The 21,570-nt window shown below is 42.2% G+C and overlaps 1 protein-coding gene across 3 annotated transcripts in view; it reads left to right on the plus strand.

The window, feature by feature from the left end:
* ASTN2 (astrotactin 2) overlaps positions 1 to 21,570 on the plus strand; it is a 693,046-nt gene that overhangs the window by 150,094 nt on the left and 521,382 nt on the right. For all 3 annotated transcript variants that reach the window (XM_081179638.1, XM_081179639.1, XM_081179640.1), the window contains exon 2: positions 10,535 to 10,722. In XM_081179638.1, the coding sequence (XP_081035764.1) occupies positions 10,535 to 10,722 (188 nt within the window). The remainder of the gene's footprint in view (positions 1 to 10,534; positions 10,723 to 21,570) is intronic.

Raw genomic sequence — 21,570 nt, forward strand, 5'->3', positions numbered from 1 at the left:
CTGTTTCATCAGTTATTAGCAGAACATCCACCAAGCTACTTAATGTCGTCTGTCAGCTACAATGACATCTCTGTCTATTTAGCTGTCCCTATGTATGGGTTTCTCATATTGCCAGGGCATGACCTCGGTTTATATACAGTACTGTATTTCATCCTTAGCAGGTGCATGAAATTCTAGGTCTCCTGATAGTACTGTTATTGCTATTGAGGTTCAGATGAAGGTTTCTGTAGCAGTTGACAAACAGAAGTGTTCTGAGCGGATTTCCATGGTGCTGTTCTCCCCCACGCCCTCTTAAAAATACAGATATTGGTTACATCACCTCTTATATACCTCATAAAAAAGGTTTTTTATTAGAAGCTTTAGTGCTTTTTCAATGTTTCACTACCAAAGGTTATGGACTGTTTCTCTGTTGTCAGAACTAAAATGAACACATTTTTCAAAAGCAAAATGATTATTGTGTGTGTGTGAAACCTTGGGTGGGTTAGCTTAACTTGTCCCACTGTTCAAACCTTTTTCACTTGTGCTCCTGTTTTCCCTCTCCTGTTTTGGAAGGTTTTTGTGGGAAGACTAGAAATTGCATTCTATCTACAAGTCATACTTCACCAGGAGAACATATTACACTCCACATTTTGGTTTCTGAGATAACTCAGCTTTTTCAGCTAGAAAAAAGAAGTAGTTAATTTATAGCTTCCAAATTGGAAAATAATGAACCATTTGGCCTAACCTTCTGTCCTGATGGCAGATGAATTTATACAAGGGATAAATTCAGGCATAATGGAAAGCCATGATTTGTTTGGCCAAACCATGGATTGTCTTAATGTCTGAACCTAACTCTGCCCACAAACTGTGATTTGTTTTGAGACTAACAGTCCAAGACATCAAAGTTGAAGGTGATTTGTAAACCACACTTCCTGCTGCGGCTTGCTGTTCATGACTGAATTCACATATCATTAAGCCATAGTTATTTATTATAATACTTTATTTTGTAAGATTTTTTTAAACCCACCCTTCATCACAAGGTCAGGCTACATAGAATATGCAGTTTTAAAAGCAAATGTAAGTAATACAATAAATCATGTAAAATTCATCTAAATGGAGCAGAACCAAATAAATTCTGTAAAAGAAGTGGATCCCACAAAACAAGGTACCTTACCTGTCAAAGGTCAAGGTAAGAAGGTATGCCTACAGCGTACAGCAGGAGATGTACAATAAAGATGCTAGATGCACCTCAGTAGGAAGTTCCACAGTTTAAGGACTGTCACAGAAAAAGCCTTCTCCTGTGCTGCCATTTTTAGGTGAATTGCCTCCCTCTGCTGACAAGGTTGGTAGGGATGTTCGGATATTTGGGGCCTAAGTCATTTAGGGATTTAAACACTAATGTGAGCACCTTGAATTGGGTCTGGAAATGAATGGGCAATCAGTGCAGCTACTTTAAAACAGGGATTATATAGGCACTAAATGAAACCACAGCCACTAATCTGGCCGTTGCATTTTGGCCTGGTTGAAATTTCTGAATCATATTCGATGGCAGCCCCACAATAGAGTGAGTTGCAGTAATCCAGTCTAGAGGTTACCAGAGCATGAAATACAGTGAGCAACTCACTCCTGTCTAATAATAATAATAATAATAATAATAATAATAATAATAATATATTTATACCCCACCCAGCCACTCTGGGCAGCTTCCAACAAAATATTAAAAGACAATAGTCCTTCAGATATTAAAAGCTTCCCTAAACAGGGCTGCCTTCAGATGTATCCTGAAAGTCTGGTAGGTGTTTTTTCCTTTGACATTTGGTGGGAGGGAGTTCCACAGGGCGGGCGCCACTACCGAGAAGGCCCTCTGTCTGGTTCCCTGTAACTGAAGGTCTGCAGCTGGTGAACCAGCCAGAGATGGAAGTGGGCAACCCTGGGCACAAAGACCACCTAAAGCCTCCGCTGACTGTGCTGGATCTGGGAGCACTTCCAAGCTACAGACCTCATCCTTCTAGGGGAGTTCATTCACATACAGAACAGGCCATCTCTCTACCTCCTTTACTAGTGAATGTGGAACGGATAACACCTCTGACTTTTCAAGAATTTGATATAATTTATTGGCTCACATCCAGCCCATCACTGCCTCCAAGCCCTAGCCTAGCACTTTTGCCTCCTCTCCTGATTCAGATGGATAAAAAAGATAGCATTGGGTGTCATCTGCATAATGGTGACACTTTACTCCAAATCTCCTGATGACAGCTCCCAGTGCTTTCGGATAGGTGGGCAGTGAACTTCTGCACCTCAGAAAGATTCTGCACTGTGGAGATGGGGGTGAACTTACATATCTGTGAAGCCAACCTCTAAGCATATGGTGGGGGAGACAAAACAACTAGTTCAAGATCCTGGCTTGCCAGTCTAGAAGCTCAAACCATGGTTTTGCCAACACCTAAAGCATCTTGAGTGTATGTTTGCTGAGTCTTCCCTTGAAAACCACAGAAGGCACTTTTATATCTTACCAAAGTACTTTATTCCACAATTTGGATCTGGGGTACCTGATTAATTGCTTTCTCTTATATGTACGCTAAGGTCTTCCCTGAAGACTCTGTTCTATGTGCCTCTACCAGCTGATACACTCTGTTCTCAGGAGAGAACATAACGTATGCTGGATCAGGCCAAAGGTCTTTCAAGTCCAGCATCCTGTTCTCACATCAGCCAACTAGGTTGCTCATGGGAAGCCTGCAAGCAGGAGCTGAATGCAACAGTGCTCTCCCCATCTGTGATTCCATGCAGCTTGCCCATCCCACTTTTGGCTCCAGCCAAGGGTGTTTCTCCTGTCCAGCTTTTGGGATTTTACAATACAGATTTTTATTAATGAATTGTTGCTGCTGATAGTTGTGTTGAGTTTTGCTTCTTTGGTGGTTCTTTTTATTGTGTCTTATTGGTGCTTACTGATACTTATTTTGTTGTAGTTTAAACATTTCTTATTAGTTGTCTTGTGTGACTTTGTAGATCAAAAGGCAAAGTACAAATATTTTAATAAAATTACGTAGGAAGTTCTTTCACATGTTTTCATAAATCTCTCCCCCTTTAGTTCAAAGCTCTTTCTGCCTGTTTGGCCTAGGATAGCTTGGGCAATTGTTCCCCCTCTTGTTTCTGAGATTAAGAATTCGTGGATTCCCTTCTGATCATCATTATTCCTTTCTGCACAGCATCTTGAGTTTTCTAGGTCCTGCATTATCTAATCAAATTATCTGTGGAAAAGTACAGTGTGTTCTAAATGAGATATTACAAAGGCAGAGTGGAACAGTATTATTAATCCCCAAGTCTTCGAAAATGATGCTTCTGTTGACAGAGCCCTGAATCTGACCCTCATGCCCAGCACATATAACCGATGGGACATTAACTATATTAAGCTTTCCTAATAATTCTTAATATGGATTTGTCTTTTTGCTGCCCATGTACCTCATGTTGACATTTTTCACTGAACTACCCAGTGTGACCCACAAGTTTTCTCTTGGGTACTCACTTCAGAGATTTGTGGTTATGGAGGATTGATTAGTGAAAGCAGCCATTAAGTATACAGTGGCACTGCTGGAAAAGTTAGTTCATGATGAAACTTACCTGTTTCAACAGAATGAAAATATACTCTAAAACACAACAAAATACCCCCCCCCCCAACAGTCAGTATTGAGTCTCAGAAGATTTGCTCTAATGGCCAGCTATGCAGGCCAAATGTATTATGAAAGGGGTGCCACATTTCAAAAAGTGAAAATCAAGAAAGAAAAGTTGTTGAGCGAAGTCCGAAAAAAATGAAGTTTTTGAGCTAAGGCAGATCGCAAAAAAAAACACTACCAACATGGGTTGCCATATGTCCAGATTTTCCTGGATGTTTAAGCGATTTCTGCCCAGACACTGTTTCTGACGACCAATCTGGTCAGCTACGTCCGGGAAATTCCAGACGTATGGCAACCCTATATTATGAGTAGGGGTTGGGGCACAAATGTGATCAAGGTTGCAGTTAAAGGCAAACGTACCTAATCCACACATACTGAAACAATACGTCACATTGCCATCCTTTGAAATTAATACTTCTCTGAGTGTTGTGCTGCAACTCTCCAATCAAATAGTGTGCAAAAATGCATATACCAGGCTGAGGTTTGCATAAAATGCATGTAATAATGAAAATGACATACACAGATGCATCCTAATATGGAAACTCTAATAATAAGCTTAATAATAAATAAAAAGAGAAAATAAGCTTTGCAAAAAGGTGTATATTAGCAGAAATTCACACTAAAGTTTTGATGAATTTTCATAAAGACTTTTTAAAATTTACGAACTGATTTGGATAACTGAAAATATTGGGAAAATGAAAAACTGAAATCGACTGATTTGCCAATTCCCAACTATAGTTAATACCAAGGTCCTTGTAAAAAAACCAGTTCTTCAGTTTTCCTTCGTAATTAGGCAGAACTGAAATATCCTTTTGATGGGAGAAAGTCATTTTCACCTTGTTTTATCAGGGAGGGGGCAGTTTAATAGATAAATGATTTAATGTTTCTGTCCATTTTGTTCCACAAGCACACATTCTCTCCCGATGGAGGATGCAGTTTTGAGAAAAGCCTTCTCAGATTTTGGAAGGCATCACATCTGATAGTTTCCCAAAACACAGCAGACTCTGCAGTCCTGAGCAATGGCACTTACTCCCTAGTAAGTGTGGTTAGGAATGCAGCTTAAGTTTTCATTCAAGGAGCAATTTAAGAGTATTTAATCTCTATGTACTGGGAGATGTTTATTACAAGCACTATAGATTAAACATATTTATTGCTTTGCCCTGATTGAGTTGTCCTAGATGGATTTCAGCCAGGTGTGGGGAGTGTTGATTTATATTGGATGACTAGGTTGGAATATCAAGAAGACTTATCAGCAGTTTTTACAGCTTGTTCCAACAAGCATAGTTTGGATAACCTTAGATCATTTTGATTTCTTATCAGAATCCAGTCCTTAATACCTTTTAGTAACCAAGCAAAGCTAAGAAGCCTTAGCAACTAAAGGTGCTTGCTTTGTGGCATCTCCGGCATATAAAACTACTGTCTCCTGTGGAAGAGGTAAAGGGGCATTTAAAGGTTTTCTTGAACTATCTGGACGTCCTCAGTATTGTCCAGAAACCTCAATACTTCCCCGAAAAGTAGAATTCTGGAAAACAGTAATATAGTATGCATTGGATGTAAGAATTCCCAATGTAATGTAAGCATGCCCAAACCACGTCCCTAAATATTTAAAGGAAGTTGCTTGTTCTGAAGTGTTTCCATCCAGTTGAAATAAGGGGGATAGTGCCAAAGGCCCTGAATGCTTCCTTGTAATTCTGCAGTTGCCAACATGGTGCCTGTGAGCACAACAACAGCCACAAGGACCTCTCTGGTACCCATGAAACCTTTGAGCTCACTCGCTGCCTATTTAGCATGAGGTTGTGAGGATGGTTCCCACCTCCCCCTTTTGAACAGTAGTGATGAAGCAGGAAAGAGCATTGTGTTCTGCCATGTCGCCTTTCAACTCCATGAAGTGACCTGGAGTGAAAAAAATTCTCTGGCTATTTCCCCCAATGCCCCACTCCCCAAACTTTGCTATGGGAAGGTTTCCCTTTTTTCAATCCATTAGTAACAATGAATGGATGCTAATTAGACAAGCTTTGCGGTTCCGAAACTTTCTACCTCCAGGATCTGCTTGAGAGGTGACAATTAGTATAGCAGGTAGATACAAATTTTGTCCTAATCAGTTAGCAGTTACTGGAATCATTTTCCATTACTGTACTACCTAATCCATCTTTGAAGATTGCCAAATTCTTTGCCATAATAATATCATTGTTACAACAAGGAGTTCTATAGCTTAAATTTCCTATAGGTAAGCCCATACATTGACCCTGAACTCAGCCTTCCTATTTTAGGCTCAAAAGTGGGGAAGGCTTCTTTTATATTTCCCCCTCCCTTGCCCAAAGATGCCATTCAAAGTAGTTGTCATCTCCTGCCATTCCTTGCCATACCCTCCAACATTTTTCTGATGAAAATAGGGACGTCCCATTCCATAATGATAATTTTACTACAGTGGTACCTTGGTTTTCGAACATCTCGGAAGTTGAATGTTAGGGTTAGGGTTAGGGTTAGTTTTCGAATGCTTTTCTGAAGTCAAACATGCCGTGCAGCTTCCGCATTGAGTTTTCCGTAAGTAAATGCTTCTGGTTTTTGAATGTTTTGGAAGTCAAACGGTCTTCTGGAACAGATTATGTTCGAAAACCGAGGTACCACTGTATTTATACCCCACACATCTTACTGGGTTGCCCCAGCTACCCTGGGCAGCTTCCAACATAACTCCATTCCCTTCAACATTCCTCTAATGAAAATAGGTATATTCTAAGGAAAAGCAGGACATTCCAGGATCAAATCACAAACCTGGATGGCTTCTCTAAATCAGGGATGCCCCTGGAAAAAAGGGACAATTGGAGGGTCTGCCTTTTCTGCTTCTCCTTTCACACTCAACTTGTGCCCTACTCCACTTCCAGGCTGCATGTGCATTCATCCTTCCTTCTTGTACATGCACCTACAGCAGATTTCTTCTTGTATATTTGTTCTTTATGTTCCTAGTTAGTTAGTTTGTTTGAAACAACCTTTTCTCTCTCTAATTCTACTCCTGGCCTGCTCCACCCTTAAACCTCAGAGGAAGGAGACTTCCATTCCCCATAACTTTCCTTTTCTTCTTTAACTTCCCTTTTCCTCATAACTTCCCTTCTCTGCCTTGTTCTGGCAGAGGCTTGTGATGTGGCCAGGGTGCAGGTGGGCAAGTGAGGTGGCACTGAGCAGGCTGCAGCACTGATGCTCCCCATTTGGGAAGCAGAGTGCTGCACCACAGTGCCCCTTGGGTTCTGTCTCTGCCACAAACTTCCTTAGCCACCACATTTGAGAAACTGCGACCCAGCCATGAGATCTCCTGTCTTCATTCTGTGTGTACCACTTGGTCGTTCTCCATATTTTCTTCACAATTTCAGAGTCTACTGTCTACTGCTATCAGTATTAATATTTAATGCTTGTTTAGCATCATTCACATCCTAGACGCCGTACAGAAAGCAGCAGTAATACAGTCCCTGCCCACGGGGCTTTCTGCCTTTATTAAACATACGAAACAGGAACAGGGGGTGGAGTGAGAGAGAGAGAGAGAGAGTGGGAGGGAAATGGTAATGAAAAGCCTGAACGATGAAGAGTCAAAAGTGTTGCAGTGGGTAGAGTAGTGCCTAGGAAATGCTTTTCAAAACAAACGGATGTTCAGGAATGACTCAGGAGACCAATGCAGTTTGATGTAGGCAAGTTCTAAATGTGTATCTATGAGTAGTGTTGGATGGATCACTGTATTTCTGCTACGTCAGTTTCTACATGTGTTTATTCATAAGTCCGTAATGACCTGTTCTTACAGTTCTCTGAGGTAAAATCAACATGAGGTTATTTTGTCCTAAATTTTGCACAGTTTTTTTAATGCATTTTGGCATGTTATTTGGGTTGAGGATTGTATTGTGAGCTTCTGTGAAGTGCAGAATCGGAAGGACAATTATATTCTGGCCCAGGTATTATATTGGCACATGGGATATCTGTTGGCTCACTTAAAAGCTTTCAAGGAAGATTTAATACACATTTTTAATAAACAAGCAAACAAAGCATTGTTAATTTATCAGGGGAGAGCATGCGTCCTGCATGCAGAAGGTCTCGTGTTCAATTCCTGGCATCTTTAGGCAGGACTGGGAGAGATTTCCCGTCTGAAACCCTGGGGAACTGCTTCCAGTCCAGTCAATGTGCACAGTACTGCGGTAGATGACCCTGTGGGTTTGATTCAGAATAAGGCAGCTACCTATGTTGCTGTTGTTGATAGGCATTTATTCCCCAGCTCTCCTGAAGTATTCAGATAGGACCATTAGATGGAAGTTTGTGTTTCCTGTCCTTGTTCCTGGTTGGATAATGAGCGACCTGGGCCACTAACTGTCCTTGTTGGGGATTCAAGTGGCAATGCCTCTGTCTTGGATATGTCGATAGAATAATTAGCAAAGTGCTGAGTAAGGGAGTTTGCAATAATGGTTTAACCTTGTCTCTGTCAAGGGGGAAAACAGCAGCTGGGTATTCAGTCAGCTATAGAACAGTGGGAGTTTTGTGAGGGGGTGGAGGGGGATAAGTCTGATGGACAGGTAAGCTAAGCTCCACGCAAAGGGTTTCACTTTCTAGATAGGGTCTGTTTTGCCTGTTCATATCTGTTCCACCAGCTTAAACTCACATCAGCTATCTTTTCAGTACTGCAAAATGGGGAGTTTGTGCTGGGGGCCAGTGTTGGAGAAAGGAAAATGAACTTACGTGGAGCAGAAAACCTCTCTTGTGCAGAGGGGCATATGAGTCCTTGACACGAGCAGAATTTTAAAATATTGAAGTCTGTAGCTGTTGGCTACAATCTTTCCAAGAGCAGCTACTGCATATCTTAATTCTGAAGCCAGGGGCAAGCCCCTTTTTTAAGACCACGAAGATTGCACATGGCTGCTCCTTTTGCTTGTATTCATGAGTATCTTTCAGAAATGGTGTAGGGTCTTTCAGTTTCAGCTCATTTTTGGTAGCTGAGTTAAGCAGGTTGAGTGTTTTGTGTTCTGCTGTTGGCAATGTTTTTACTAGTTTTAATTTGGTGGTATTTGGAAGAGGTTTTGTGTGCAGTGTATACGTGTTTATCACCAGGAGCTTCTGAGATACGAGTGGCCTAATAAAGTTGCATCAAATTTAATAACCTAAAATTTGGGCAACTGGCCCAGGGTCACCAAACCATCTGGGGTTCAATTATAAGGGTCAAAGCCAGACATTGTGAATGACTTGCTTCTCCTTATATAAGGATTTGAAATTGTTTTCCTGTCTTAATAGCCTGTGGCTTGATTAAGACATAATGGGAATCCATGTTTTCCTGCTATGTCAGTTGTTGGGAACCTTTGGCCCTCCAAATGTTCCTGAACTACAGCATCCATCAACCTTGGCCATTGACCATGCTTGCTGGGTCTGATGGGAGTTGTAGTTCAGCAACATCTGGAGGGACTAAGTTTTCCCATAATTGTGCCATGTGAATGAGCTGTAGTGAGCCTTGGACTCAATGTGCTCCTCCTTCCCACTTCTCTTTCATGGCTGCAAGGAGAAGACCTGAAGCATTCATTTCTGACTTTGAACAGGCCACTGTTCTCCCTGCCATGCAAAGAGTTTGTTTATCTAGTGATCTGAAACCACTGTTTTATCCTGGTTTATTCTCACTAAAATTAGAATTTAAACAAACAAGAGTTCCTGGGCTTGGACACAGGATGTACCTAGGGGTTGGTCAGGTTGGCCACTGCCAAGGGCGCAGGCCCAGGGGGTGGGCCCCACAAAAATTGTGCTTCTCCACTCTGGCTCATAGTGATTCGGAGTCCACCCTGGGCTGCTCCTCCACTGCTCTGGGTTGCTGGACAAGGCATGCAGGCTCCTCTGTTCACCTTGGTGTAGGTATCCAGTTGCTGGCATAGGCCATCACTGCAGCAGGGTGGGCACTAATTTGTAGGAGAAGGAAAAGGGAAGCAAAAGAGGAAGGAGGTGAAAGAGAAGGCAGTGAGCAGAAGGAGGGAGATGGAAAGGCAGGCAGACGGACCAACAGAGGAGAGGGGGAGGGGGAAGGAGAGGAGGAGCAGAGCAACCAAACTCCAATGGGTCTGGGATGCAAAAGGCAACAAAATGCAAACTTTTTAATTTCTGGTCCATGATCTCTCCCAGCTTTGGAGGCGCAAGGTACACCTCTGCTTGTACATTGCAGGAAACTCAAGCTTTGTTTGAAACCAGATTCAACAATCTTTGTATGAAGCTTTGAAAGAGAAAGAGATATTGGGTGGGAGTGTGGCATTCACACTCCTTATTCATGTAGCTGGAAATCATAATATCCCATTATGTCTGAACTTGGCCACAGGGTGGGCAGGATCCCCCTGCCTTATTCCCAGAAGGTTCACAGTGCAGAGGGCTTCACTGGACACCTTTGCTGTGAAAGATGTAGCAGACTTCCCCAACCTGGTGCCTTCCAGATATTTCAGACTACAACTCACATCAACTCTAGCTTGCACGGTCAACAGATGGAGTGTTGCAAATTGTAGAAGAAAACATCTGTAGAGCACCAGGTTGAGGAAGGCTGATCTATAGCATGTTGTCAAAGGGCATGATAAGAGCTGTTCAACAGTAGAATGGGCAACCTTGGAAGGTGGTGGACTTTTATTGGAGGTTTTAAAGCAAAGGTTGGATGACTATCTGACACAGATTCTTTAGCTGTGATTCCTGCATTCTAGGGAGTTGGACCAGAAAATCCTTGGGAATCCTTTCAAACTCTGCAATCATATGATATTGTGAGCAGTTACATGCAGTTACATGATCTTTAAGCTTGGGTACTGTTGAGAATGGGAGTTGCTGAGAGATACCCAGGAAGAAGCCCTTTTCAACAGTACCTAAATATACTGAACAACTCTTTGTTTCTGTTCTTGCAGAGATGTCCGGAACGGTTTCTGACATTTCTTTGGTACACTGGAAGCAGCAGTGGCTGGAAAATGGCACCCTCTATTTCCATGTCTCTATGAGCAGTGCTGAACAGCTCTCTAGGAACACACCACCGACCCTGCAGGAGCCGTCAGAGATTGTGGAGGAACAGATGCATATTCTTCACATCTCCGTCATGGTGAGTGACCACACTCTCCTCTTTACCATCTCAAAGACACCCCTCTTTTCTTGTCACCCTCCTCAGTTCAGCTTCTTCTGCAAAAGAATAATAGAATCATAGAGTTGGAAGGGACCATGAAGATCATCTAGTCCAAGCCCCTACAATATGCATCTGTCCCTCATCAGGATCAAACCTGCAGCCTTGGTGTTATCAGCACCATGCTGATAACTGACCAACTGCTCTATCTATGGTCATAAGTGGATTTGATTTATGTATATATCTGTAGTGGTTGGGAGTTACTCGTGTGTAATCCTGCACTGTTTGAGCATCGGATTGCCTGGTTAAACCCTCCGGACTGCACAGCCCATCTCAGCATGGCTGCCCTTAGTCACTCGTAGAATCTGTCTGTGGGCGTTTCTTAAAGCGCTGCCAACATAAGAGTTGTTTGACGCCTAAGCGTCTCCGCCTCTCACTGCACGGGAGTCTCCTGCGCAGGGTGGGCGTGGGCAGCGGGGTGCTTGGGCTCTCCTCACTAACTTCCAACGAAGAGTCCTGGAGCCCCTGCACCTCCCTGTCCCGTTGCTCTCCTGGATCCCTGGTGTTACACTCATTCTCTTCCCCTCTTTCCCAGCTGAGTCTCCCCCTAGCGCTGGGACCTTCCCCTGCAGAATCAGAGACCCTCTCCTTCTCCCGTGCCTCTGATGTCAGTTCCCTGACAATATCCATATATTTACACCTGTATTCACACTGCTTTTCTGCATAAGTTACAGCCTTGCTGTAAAACCACAGCAAAATACAATGGAAGCAAGCAGGCATGACAGGTTAAAATGATATTCAGATAAAAACATCTACCCAGCAAAGGCAAATGCCTGCTGCAATAGTAATAGTAATAGTAATAGTCATTCACCAGCAGAAAACAGCAGGAGAAGGTGGATAGCTAAACTTTATTGGGGGGAAGGTGTTCCACAAGTTGGGTGCCACCACAGAGAATGCCCTCCCTAGTCACTGCCAACCACTCTTCCACCACAGGGAACAGTGGAGGGCTTCTCCTCCAGATCCTAGGCAGCAGTCAGGTTAGCATGGGAGGAGGGCTGTTTGGGGAATAATAATAATAATAATAATAATAATAATAATAATAATAATAATAATAATAATAATAATAATAATAATATCTTTATTGTCATTGCCCCCTTCGGGGACAACGAAATTACTTTACTGCTCCATAAAAACACTAATTAAACAATACAGTATAATACAGCAAGGGAGATTAGATGACTTTCAAAGTCCGGGCTTCCCATTCAGGACCGAGATCGCTCTGGAGAAGAAGCTGTTCTTAAGACAGCTCGTTCTTGTCTTCATCGTCCTGTATCTCCGTCCCGACGGCAAGAGCTCGAAGAGACAGTGACCAGGATGCGATGGATCTTTTACTATGTCCAGTGCCTTCCTATGGCACCTTGTGGCATAAATCTGCTCTAAGGTGGAGAGTGGGCAGCCAACAATGCTCTCTGCTGCCTTAACAACCCTGCACAACCCCATCCTGTCCTGGGTAGTACAGCTTCCGTACCACACACATAAGCCATAAGTGAGCACGCTGTCAATGGCACAGTGATAGAAGGCAAGCAGCAGAATGTGCCTTGAGCAGTGAATGCTGGTCTATCAGAATTAACTGCCCCATCAACCTCATTCTGCCCCTCTGTGCCTGCCTTCTTGCTTATGACTAACCCAGGGAGTGGCCCTGACTGATCCTGACTGGGTCAGCTTCCTTCTCATTGCAGAATGCAGCAAGAGACCAAACCAAACGAGGATTAGTTGCCTCTGCTTGTTATTGGTTCTGTCCCCACCTACCCTTGGTGCCCGTGCTTTCTGCCTTACCCAAGGGACATCAGCTGCCTCTGGCCTTGAGTATATTCATGTTTAAACTCCCTTGCTCTTAAAAGTTCCAGGCTGGTCCACTGCCTCTGGGTACTGTGTAGCCAAATTTCCTTTTTAAATTATTTGACAAGAGCAACAAAGTGTGGCCTGGGGGAGTTTGGAGGGATGTTCTCTCTAGGGCAAGGGTAAATGCTAGATGACAAATAGGATGACAACTTCAACATGCCTTTGTTGTCATTATCTCTTGTATAACTCAAAACATGTGAATTGAAGGCTTCAGTGCTGTCAGAAGAGCATGGCTTTCCTATGCTATATTCAGTCAGATAAAGACAAAGCAATGGGACAACATATACTGTACCTTGATGCTTTTTAAAGTTTGATCACACTCATCAAGCAGGTATCAGCAGCACAGTGGTGTGTGGTTTTTTTGGGGGGGTTGTTTTGTTTTTTGCTGTTTGCACTGAGAAAGCAAATCTGTTATTGCAGCACCCTGCAAATCAAAGCTTTATCACTTCAAGGCTTTTTGTTGTTAAGGCTTTTTAAAAAGCTGCTGCTTACCACTGTGCAGACTTTCTGGGACTGAGAAGAGAGACTTCTGGAATAGTAGTCTCTGACTGGTGTTCTTCAGAGACAAGGCAAGGGGAAGACACAGGTGATGTCTGAACTCCTCTCACCTTCATAAGATACTCATGATGGGTAGCTTTGTGATAACCTATCCAAGGAACAGTAATTGATTCCACCTTAACTTCAGCTGTAAATTGCCACAGTTCTGCTTGCACAGCTGCTGTAGTGGGGATTAAACCACTGTTGTTTCTTTTTCCTTTTCGCTTTTGCCAAGAGGAGTAGTGCCTGTGTTGTGGTACCTGTGTCGAGTATAGAGTTCTTTCTATAATTTTTTATTTTTGCATGTTTTAGTTTGGGGGAAAGGCAAGGAGGTTGTGATGGTGGGAAGAATGTGATAGAGGCATATAATGTTACGCATTGTGTGGATAAAGCAGATTGGGATATGTTTTTCTTCCTCACTTGGGACAGATAAAAGGAAGTACTTCACACAGCACATCATTGAACTGTGTATTTTACTTCTACCAACTTGCAAGGCTTTAAAAGTGGATTCAACACATTTATTGAGAATAAGGCTGTCAGCAGCTACTTGTCATAATGGCTATGAACATCAGCTGCTGGGAATTGCAACTGGGGAGAGCACTGTTGCATTCAGGCCCTGCTTTCATGCTTCCCGTGAACGTCTGCTTGGCTATTTTAGGATCAGGATGCTGGACCATGTCAGACCTTTGACCTGCTCCAACATTATGAAAGTGGGGGCTCCATTTTCCCTTTTTGCTGCCACCTTTTGTTTCGGGTGTTGGCAGGGATTGTGTCTGCAGGTGGAGTGAACAAAACTTGTAAGGAGCTTTGAGTGCATACTAAACCCGGCTCTCTATGTTTGCATATAAGTGAAAATGAAATTAATCTTTCCAGCTGTAGCATCTTCAGGAGCTGTAGATACAATATCATACAAGTGCCTTTTTATTTATGTAAGTGCTTTTATGAACCGCTTAGAGCAGTGGTTTTCAACCTTTTTGAGTCCTTGGCTCCCTTGACCAACCACGTTCCTTTTGTAGCTCACCTGTGGGATATAGGGAATCCCCACTTGCAGGTTCCATTTTGGGCCACGCTGTATGTCACTGGGACACACATAAGTGGGAATTTTTCCGTTTCACCCTTGCCCCACACCATTCCATTCCTGCCCATTTTCAGCATCGTTTTTGGTGCGCATGTAAGTGGGAACACACAAAAATACATTGTATTAAGACTTTAAGAGGAGGCTGCTAGGAGAGCAGAAAAGGCAGCAGAGGGTGAAACGCAAGTATTTGCTGTACAAAAGACTGATAAGTATAATTTTAAAAATAAAACTGATTTCCAAGGTGCAGGCAAAAGAGATAAAACTAGATGCTTCTTGTGTGGGAAAATAGGACATTTTGCACAGAATTGTACAAAACAAAGTGGCACTAATAAAGAAAAGTTCCAGGGTGGTGGCAGAAAGCAAACTAAAAATGCATTTGCAGTTCCATCAGAACTATCTAGCAATCTCAAGTTAGAGGAAAACTGATGCTGTTGACAGTAACTCTTCTAGTTGGTTAATTGATTCAGGAGCTTCAATGCACATGACATGTGATGCTGATTTTTTTCAGAGAGTTACCAGTAAATGAAAATGCATCAGAGACAGTTAGAATCGCAAATGGCCATAGAATATCTGTGTAAAGAAAAGGAACAGGTTTGCTTCAGTGTGTTGCAGGCAGAGAAACTATTTGTAACGAAGTGAGAAATATAGTTTACTTGCCAGAATTAACAGACAGTTTGCTGAGTGTGTCAACTCTTACCAAGCATGCTTTTAATGTAAATTTTAATCGTGACAGATGTGTAATTACCAGAGATGGAATTTTGTATGCACAAGGTTTTGAAAATAATGGACACAGGTCAAGAAAGAGCAAATATGGTCAAGAAGAATTCAAGTGCAACCTGTATCCCAGAAAATGGCGTACCAGAGAGAAAGAATTACTCTCTAACGGAGATGGTCAGGTATATGCTGGCACAGTCTAATTTATCATTTGAATATTGGGGTGAAGCAGTGATGAAAGCAACATATTTGCAGAACAGACTGCTAATAAAAGCTACAAATAGAATAGCATTTGAACTTTGGTTTGGAAGAGTACCAAACATCAGTCACGTTAGAGTTTTGGATCAAAAGTGTTTGCATATGTTCCAGCACAAAGACGTACCAAACTTAGCAAAATAAAAACAGTATTAAGGGTTTTTTTCAGGGCAGTGGAGGGTGTGTGTGCTATGTCCCATTTATGCATTTGGAGTGGGACTTGCCCTTCATCTGACAGGAAATGCACTGCTTGGGGGGGGATACAAAAAAATGGGGTGTTGAGGGTCAGTTGCTGGTTCCCTGGTAGATGACTCTCATTGAGTGTGTGTTTGAGGAGAGGGTGACTGCTTCATCCATTTCTAGATCATCGCTTTGTTATTTGAGTCAAACAATTGGAAAGAGCTGCTTCTTTGTTTTGTGTAATGATTCCCTTTGCATGGTTTTAGGTCAGAGATAATCTTGCTCTATTTTTTATCTAATACCAGTGTGGGATTAGATGCTTAAATGAACACCATGAACATTGTAAGGATTTGCACATTTTTATGGGTAGAATAAGAGGGTGTGGGCACAGGTGGGGGGGAATCAAAGAATTGTAGAGTTAGAAGGGACTCAAGGGTCATCTAGTCCAGCCCCCAAACAATGCAGGAATCTCAACTAAAGCACCCATGACAAGTGGCTATCCAACCTCTGCTTTAAAATCTCTAAGGAAGAAGAATCCACTACCTTCTGAGGGACTCTGTTCCACTGTCAAACAGCTCTTACCACCAGAAAGGTCTTCCTGATGTTTACTCAGAATCTACTTTCTTGTAACTTGAATCCATTGGTTCAGGTCCTACCCTCCAGAGCAGGAGAAAACAAGCATGCTCCCTCCTCCATGTGACAGCCCTTAAGATATTTGAAGATGGCTATCATATCTCCTCTCAGTCTCCTCTTTTCCAGGCTAAGCATATCCAGCTCCTTAAACGGTTCCTTATAAGGTTTGGTTTCCAGACCCTTGATTATATTGGCTCTCCTCTGCACATGTTCCAGCTTGTCAATATCCTTCTTAAATTGTGGCTCCCAGCATGGACACAATATTCCAGGTGTGGTCTGACCAAGGCAGAATAGAGTGGGATTATTACTTCCTTTGATCTGGACTCTTCCTTTTCTTTTATTTCTTTCTTTGCTGCTCCATCACACTGGCGACTCGTGTTAAGCTCGTGGTCAACAAAGACCCCTAGATCCTTTTCACATGTACTGCTTATAAGCCAGGTGTCCCCCGTCATATATTTGTGCAGCTGGTTCTTCCTGTTTATGTGCAGAACTTTACATTTGTCCCTATTAAAATTCATTTTTTAGCTTGGGTCCTGTTCTCCAATCAGTTAAGACCATTTTAAATTCTGATTCTGTCTTCTACGGCATTAGCTACCCCTCCCAATTTGGTGTAATCTGCAAATTTGGTGAGTATCCCCTCAATTCCTTCATCCAAGTCATTTATAAAGATGTTGAACAACAATGGATGCAGGAAAGAACCCTGCAACACCCCACTTGTCCTATTTCAGGGGTCCTCATACTTTTTTAACAGGGGGCCATTGTCTCTCAGACACTGTTGGGGGCTGGACTATAGTTTGAAAAAAAATATGAACAAATCCCTATGCACACTGCACATATTTTATTTGTAGTGCACAAAAAACAGGAAAAACAAAACAATATTTAAACTGAAGAACAATTTCAATCAACATAAACTTACAGTATTTCAATGGGGGGGGATATGAGAGTGGAGGGCGACCAAGTAAGAGGGAGGAAAGGAAAGAGGCGCTGCCGGAAGCCGGAAGGGATTGGACCCAGCTGCTTGCAGTAATAGCGGTTCAGAGGGAAGGAAGCTCGTGTTGACTGTGGTCATCCCAGGCAATGGGCGGGCCGGATCTGGCCTGCGGAACATAGTTTGAGGACCCCTGTTCTACTTTAAAGCTCTCCTGATCAAGTTCGCGAGACTCCTAGCAAACACATTCTTGCCAACGGCTGTGAGGTGCAGCCCATCTCTTCCCATAATTCCTTCCTCAAGGAAGCACAGACCATGATCCAAGAAGCCAAACCCTTCCTGACACCACCAACTGTGCAGCCGGTGGTTTACCTCCAGTATTTTCCTCACTCCTCCTGGACCATGACCTTCAACAGGAAGGAGTGATGAAAACACCACCTGTGTCCCAAGGCTTTTCAGCTTCCTGTGCATAGTCTCATTTGTTGTTTAGTCATGTCCAACTCTTCTTGACCCCATGGACTAGAGCACGCCAGGCACTCCTCTCTTCCATTGCCTCCCGCAGTTTGGTCCTTTGCTATACATTAAGGGCTGTGTATGGAAGTATTATTAGTATGCACATGAATCAGGTTAGTGGTCAGTGGGCTTCATAAGACTTCACAACTTCTCTGTCACATCTTGAATCTTGCACCTGGAAGACAGCACACCTCCTGGGATATCCAGTTTCCTCTGCACACAACTGCTTCTGTTCCCCTCAGTAGGGAGTCACCTGTCACCACCACACATCTCTTCCTCCTCTTGGGAGTGGCAGGAATCATTCCATGTACTGTGCCTTCCAAAGCCTGCTTGGAATCTTCTAAGGTCTGCATCATCTTAACTTCAGTCATCCCCTCTTGTGTATTGGAGCTTATTTTGATGTTGTTGAGATCAGTTACAAAGGCAGAAATCTTATGGTTTGAGCAATTCCCTTTCTCCGATATCGTCTCCATGGAAGGTAGCAAGTACGTTATTACCATACACATCCATGATCAAGAGCCTTGGATCTGAAGCAGTTAGATCAAGAATGGAAAAAGATTCCTTCAAGTCCATCTCCTCCTGTCTTCTTTCTCCTCTGGGGGGTGGCAGGAATCCTTCTGTGCACTGTACGTTCCACAGCCCCCTTGGTGTCTTTTGAGGTTGGGAACTGCTGTCCTCTGGCTGAGAATTGGTGCCCAAGGTAAGAACATGGAAGCAATTTTGCAACTCTAATGATAAAACGTGGCTTGTGACTATCCTACTTCTGTGTGTCACATTCCTCCAGGGGTTAGTCTCTTGCAATGGGTGATCTTCCTTGTTCCTGGGGACACCCCATCTATCTTGCTGTTCCATCACAGCCAACTCAATTCTATCAAGAAATTATGCATGTTGTCCTGTAACTCGAGTTGTGGCTGGGCAGGCCTCAAGTTCGTTGCACCTTCTCTTCTAGCAAGACAGTCAGCTTGCACTTGATGCAAGTGCACTATTGCATATTCTCTGGCAGAAAGACAAACATGGCAGAGGTGCTGCAAGTCACTGCAGCAGCTGCCTTGCCTTCCATGTCTCTTGGTCCTATGTACACCGTGAGATTGTCCTCTGGGTCTCCCCATTAAACTCCCCTGTTCATGGGCTCCCAGAATCTGCGAAGAGCTAAGTTTGACTGCTGCTGGCTGCTAACTCCTCCCTCAATTCATCCTGGCTTCCTCTAGGCTGTAACTCCTCCCCTTCAGAGCACTCAGCCACAACCTCAGGCCTGCATTGAAAGATGAATAACTTTAGAAAGGGGGTCAGTTTTGAAAAGTTGACAAAACCCTAGCCTGTGGATTGCAGAATATATCATATTAGTACATATATCACTGTAATAAATCACTGTGCAAAAATATGCAGGCTGAGCAGATTAATTCACCATCAGCATATTTGCATATGGTGCATTAATTAGCATGATTTATTTTGAGCACAGAACCTAAGTTGCTGTTACTGGATTGTGGTTCACTTAGGATAACCCTGACACTGACTAAAGTATGGGGTTTTTACGGAATTCCATTTTTTTTAAGGGAAAAAGGGTTTTTTAGTAGGTTTTAATTAAAGAAGTAAATTTGCTTTCCTCACTGAAGGTAGCTGCATAGCTTCATAACTCAGCCATTGGGAAAGTTGCCTTTTTGCAAAGAAGCAACAGATGTGAGCTGGTGTAAAGTACCATGTCGTTTACGTGGCACTTCCCATCACCACCTGGTTTGATGGAACCTGCAGGTACACCTCTTAAAAGATTCTTAACCAGCCATTGTCTCAGAAATAAACCATGTGAAAGGAAGCCCTTAGCGAGGATTTATAATGACTGGGAATTATAATTAAGCTGGGGAATAAGCAGAGCAGAGGGAGGGGTACGTTGTTCATTTTGTTTAATTCAGCATTTTACAGGGGAAGAATAATTAGTGGTTTTAAATGTTTTGACACAAGCAGCCCAAATAATCATAATAAATCATATCAGGCATATGCCCAGAACCTTGAAGTGACAGATGACAAACAGAGCAGTGACAGGTTGCTCCATCATGCAAGGGAAATCATTGAGGTAATGGAAGAATTATGGCTTCTGAAATCCACTCCACTCCTATTGTGGGGAAACATTCCAATTTATCAAAGCCAAATGAACATTAATTGCAGCAGCCTGGTAAATTTTCGAGCCGCTGTGACCTTCATTGAATTTTAATCCAAAACAGATAAGATTTACTTCCACACACAAGAGGAAACAACACAATTAAAACTCAAATGACAGCTAAGATTATGGTGCTGCGGGAGGTTAGTGGGGGGGGGGGAGGAGATGACAGCAGGCGTAATGACAAAAATATTGATTCTTTTGTACTTGACATTGCACAAATTAAAAAAGGGAATAAATAACATTCAGCTTTTGCATATTCCACTCACACACCCCACCACAACCGAAAACAAATTTCAGATGTTCAAGATGAGAAGAGAAAGGGGTGATGACAGTAATGAAGACGGAACTTCCTTTAAATGTAGTAATTAATGTTAAGTATCATTGGGGAGATATTAACGGGGAAACAAACAAACAAACAAACAAGTATTAATTTTGTTATTAAAAGATGCTCTTGAACAAAGAGACATTGAGCAGCAGAACTTGCTTTTTGGTTTTCAAACTTGGAGGAATGCTATTTATAATGGAATGTGTGTTCTGTATCAGCTACTTAAATCCAGCCCATGTTACTACATAAAAGAAGCTCCTTTTTATTTGTTATGGTAGGTCTGTAGTTTGCTGACTACCCGGGCTTTGTCTAGGACTGCTAGACCTAATCAACCTGCCTACCTTTTCTGAATCTTCTTTACTTCTAGGTTGTTCAGAACCAGTGTGGTGGTGTGGCTTAGTGTGTTGAGTTCAAATCCATGCCCAGCAATGAAACTTTGATACACTCATCTCTGTCAACCTGATCTAACTCAAAGGGTTGTGGGGGGGGGGTCATACTCAACATTACTTGGACTAAATGACTCTTGGGGTTCCTTCCAGTTCTGCAATTCTACGCTGTATGGTGTTTAAAAATGAAAAGCTTTACAAAGAAAATAGGTGTTCGAAAGACCAATAAAATATACAATTATTAACCAGCAAGCTTGCGTAGTTTCTCAACAAGTTGCAAAAACTGCATGTAATTACATACCAGTGGGTTATAAAACATTTGACTGTGCTGACTAAATGTATCACTAAATAATAACTACACCACAGCATTGAAATTCCAAGATATGGTTGTCCAAAACAATTGTATCCTGCTGATGATAATTGCGCCAACCAGATGTTCTTTGAAAAACATGCCAGACATATTTCAACTTATAAAGTCTTCTTCAGTGACAGAAGTTGAAACACATCAGTTAAATATTTAGTCAGCACTGTCAGATGTTTTAGAATACAATGATGTGTAATTACATTGTACTGAGGCTACATGAGATTGTTGATCATTGTATATTTTATTGGTCCTTTTTTGTAAAGTTATTAATAATTGTACAGCACACAGTTGATGATCATAATCAACTGCTGGGGACCTGAAGATCTATGGAAGGGTTACTTTTATGAGCTGGCATTTTAACTATCAGCAACTCCTTCTAGGCTTCTTCTTCTGGAGGAAAGAGTGTGGATGTTGGACTCCTATTCACTTCATTTCTATACTGCTTTATATTTTTAAGAAAGAAAAATTTCAAAGCAGTTCACAGCACATTAAAAGATCAAATAAAACAACTCAGAATGAAACGTTACTGAAGAAAGTCAAATATAAAATATACAAGATAATTAATAGGAAACTAAAATATTAACTTGAAAGATTTCAAAATAAACCATTACAAAGGAGGTCAACTACAGAAAGCCCATTTAGCCATAGAATAGTTGGAAGGGACCACAATGGTCATTTAGTCTAATCAATATTTTGCCCAAAGTGGGCTTGAATCCACAACCCTGAGATTAAGAGTCTCGTTTCATGCTCTACTGACTGAGCTATCTGCCCAAACTTGCATCAAAGTTCACACAAAAAAATCTTGAAACATTTCAAAAGAAAACATTACTAAATGGAGTCAAATATAAAATGTACATTTA

The sequence above is a fragment of the Podarcis bocagei genome (genome assembly GCF_964188305.1).
Source record: "Podarcis bocagei genome assembly, chromosome: Z".
NCBI classification, from domain to species: Eukaryota; Metazoa; Chordata; class Lepidosauria; order Squamata; family Lacertidae; genus Podarcis; species Podarcis bocagei.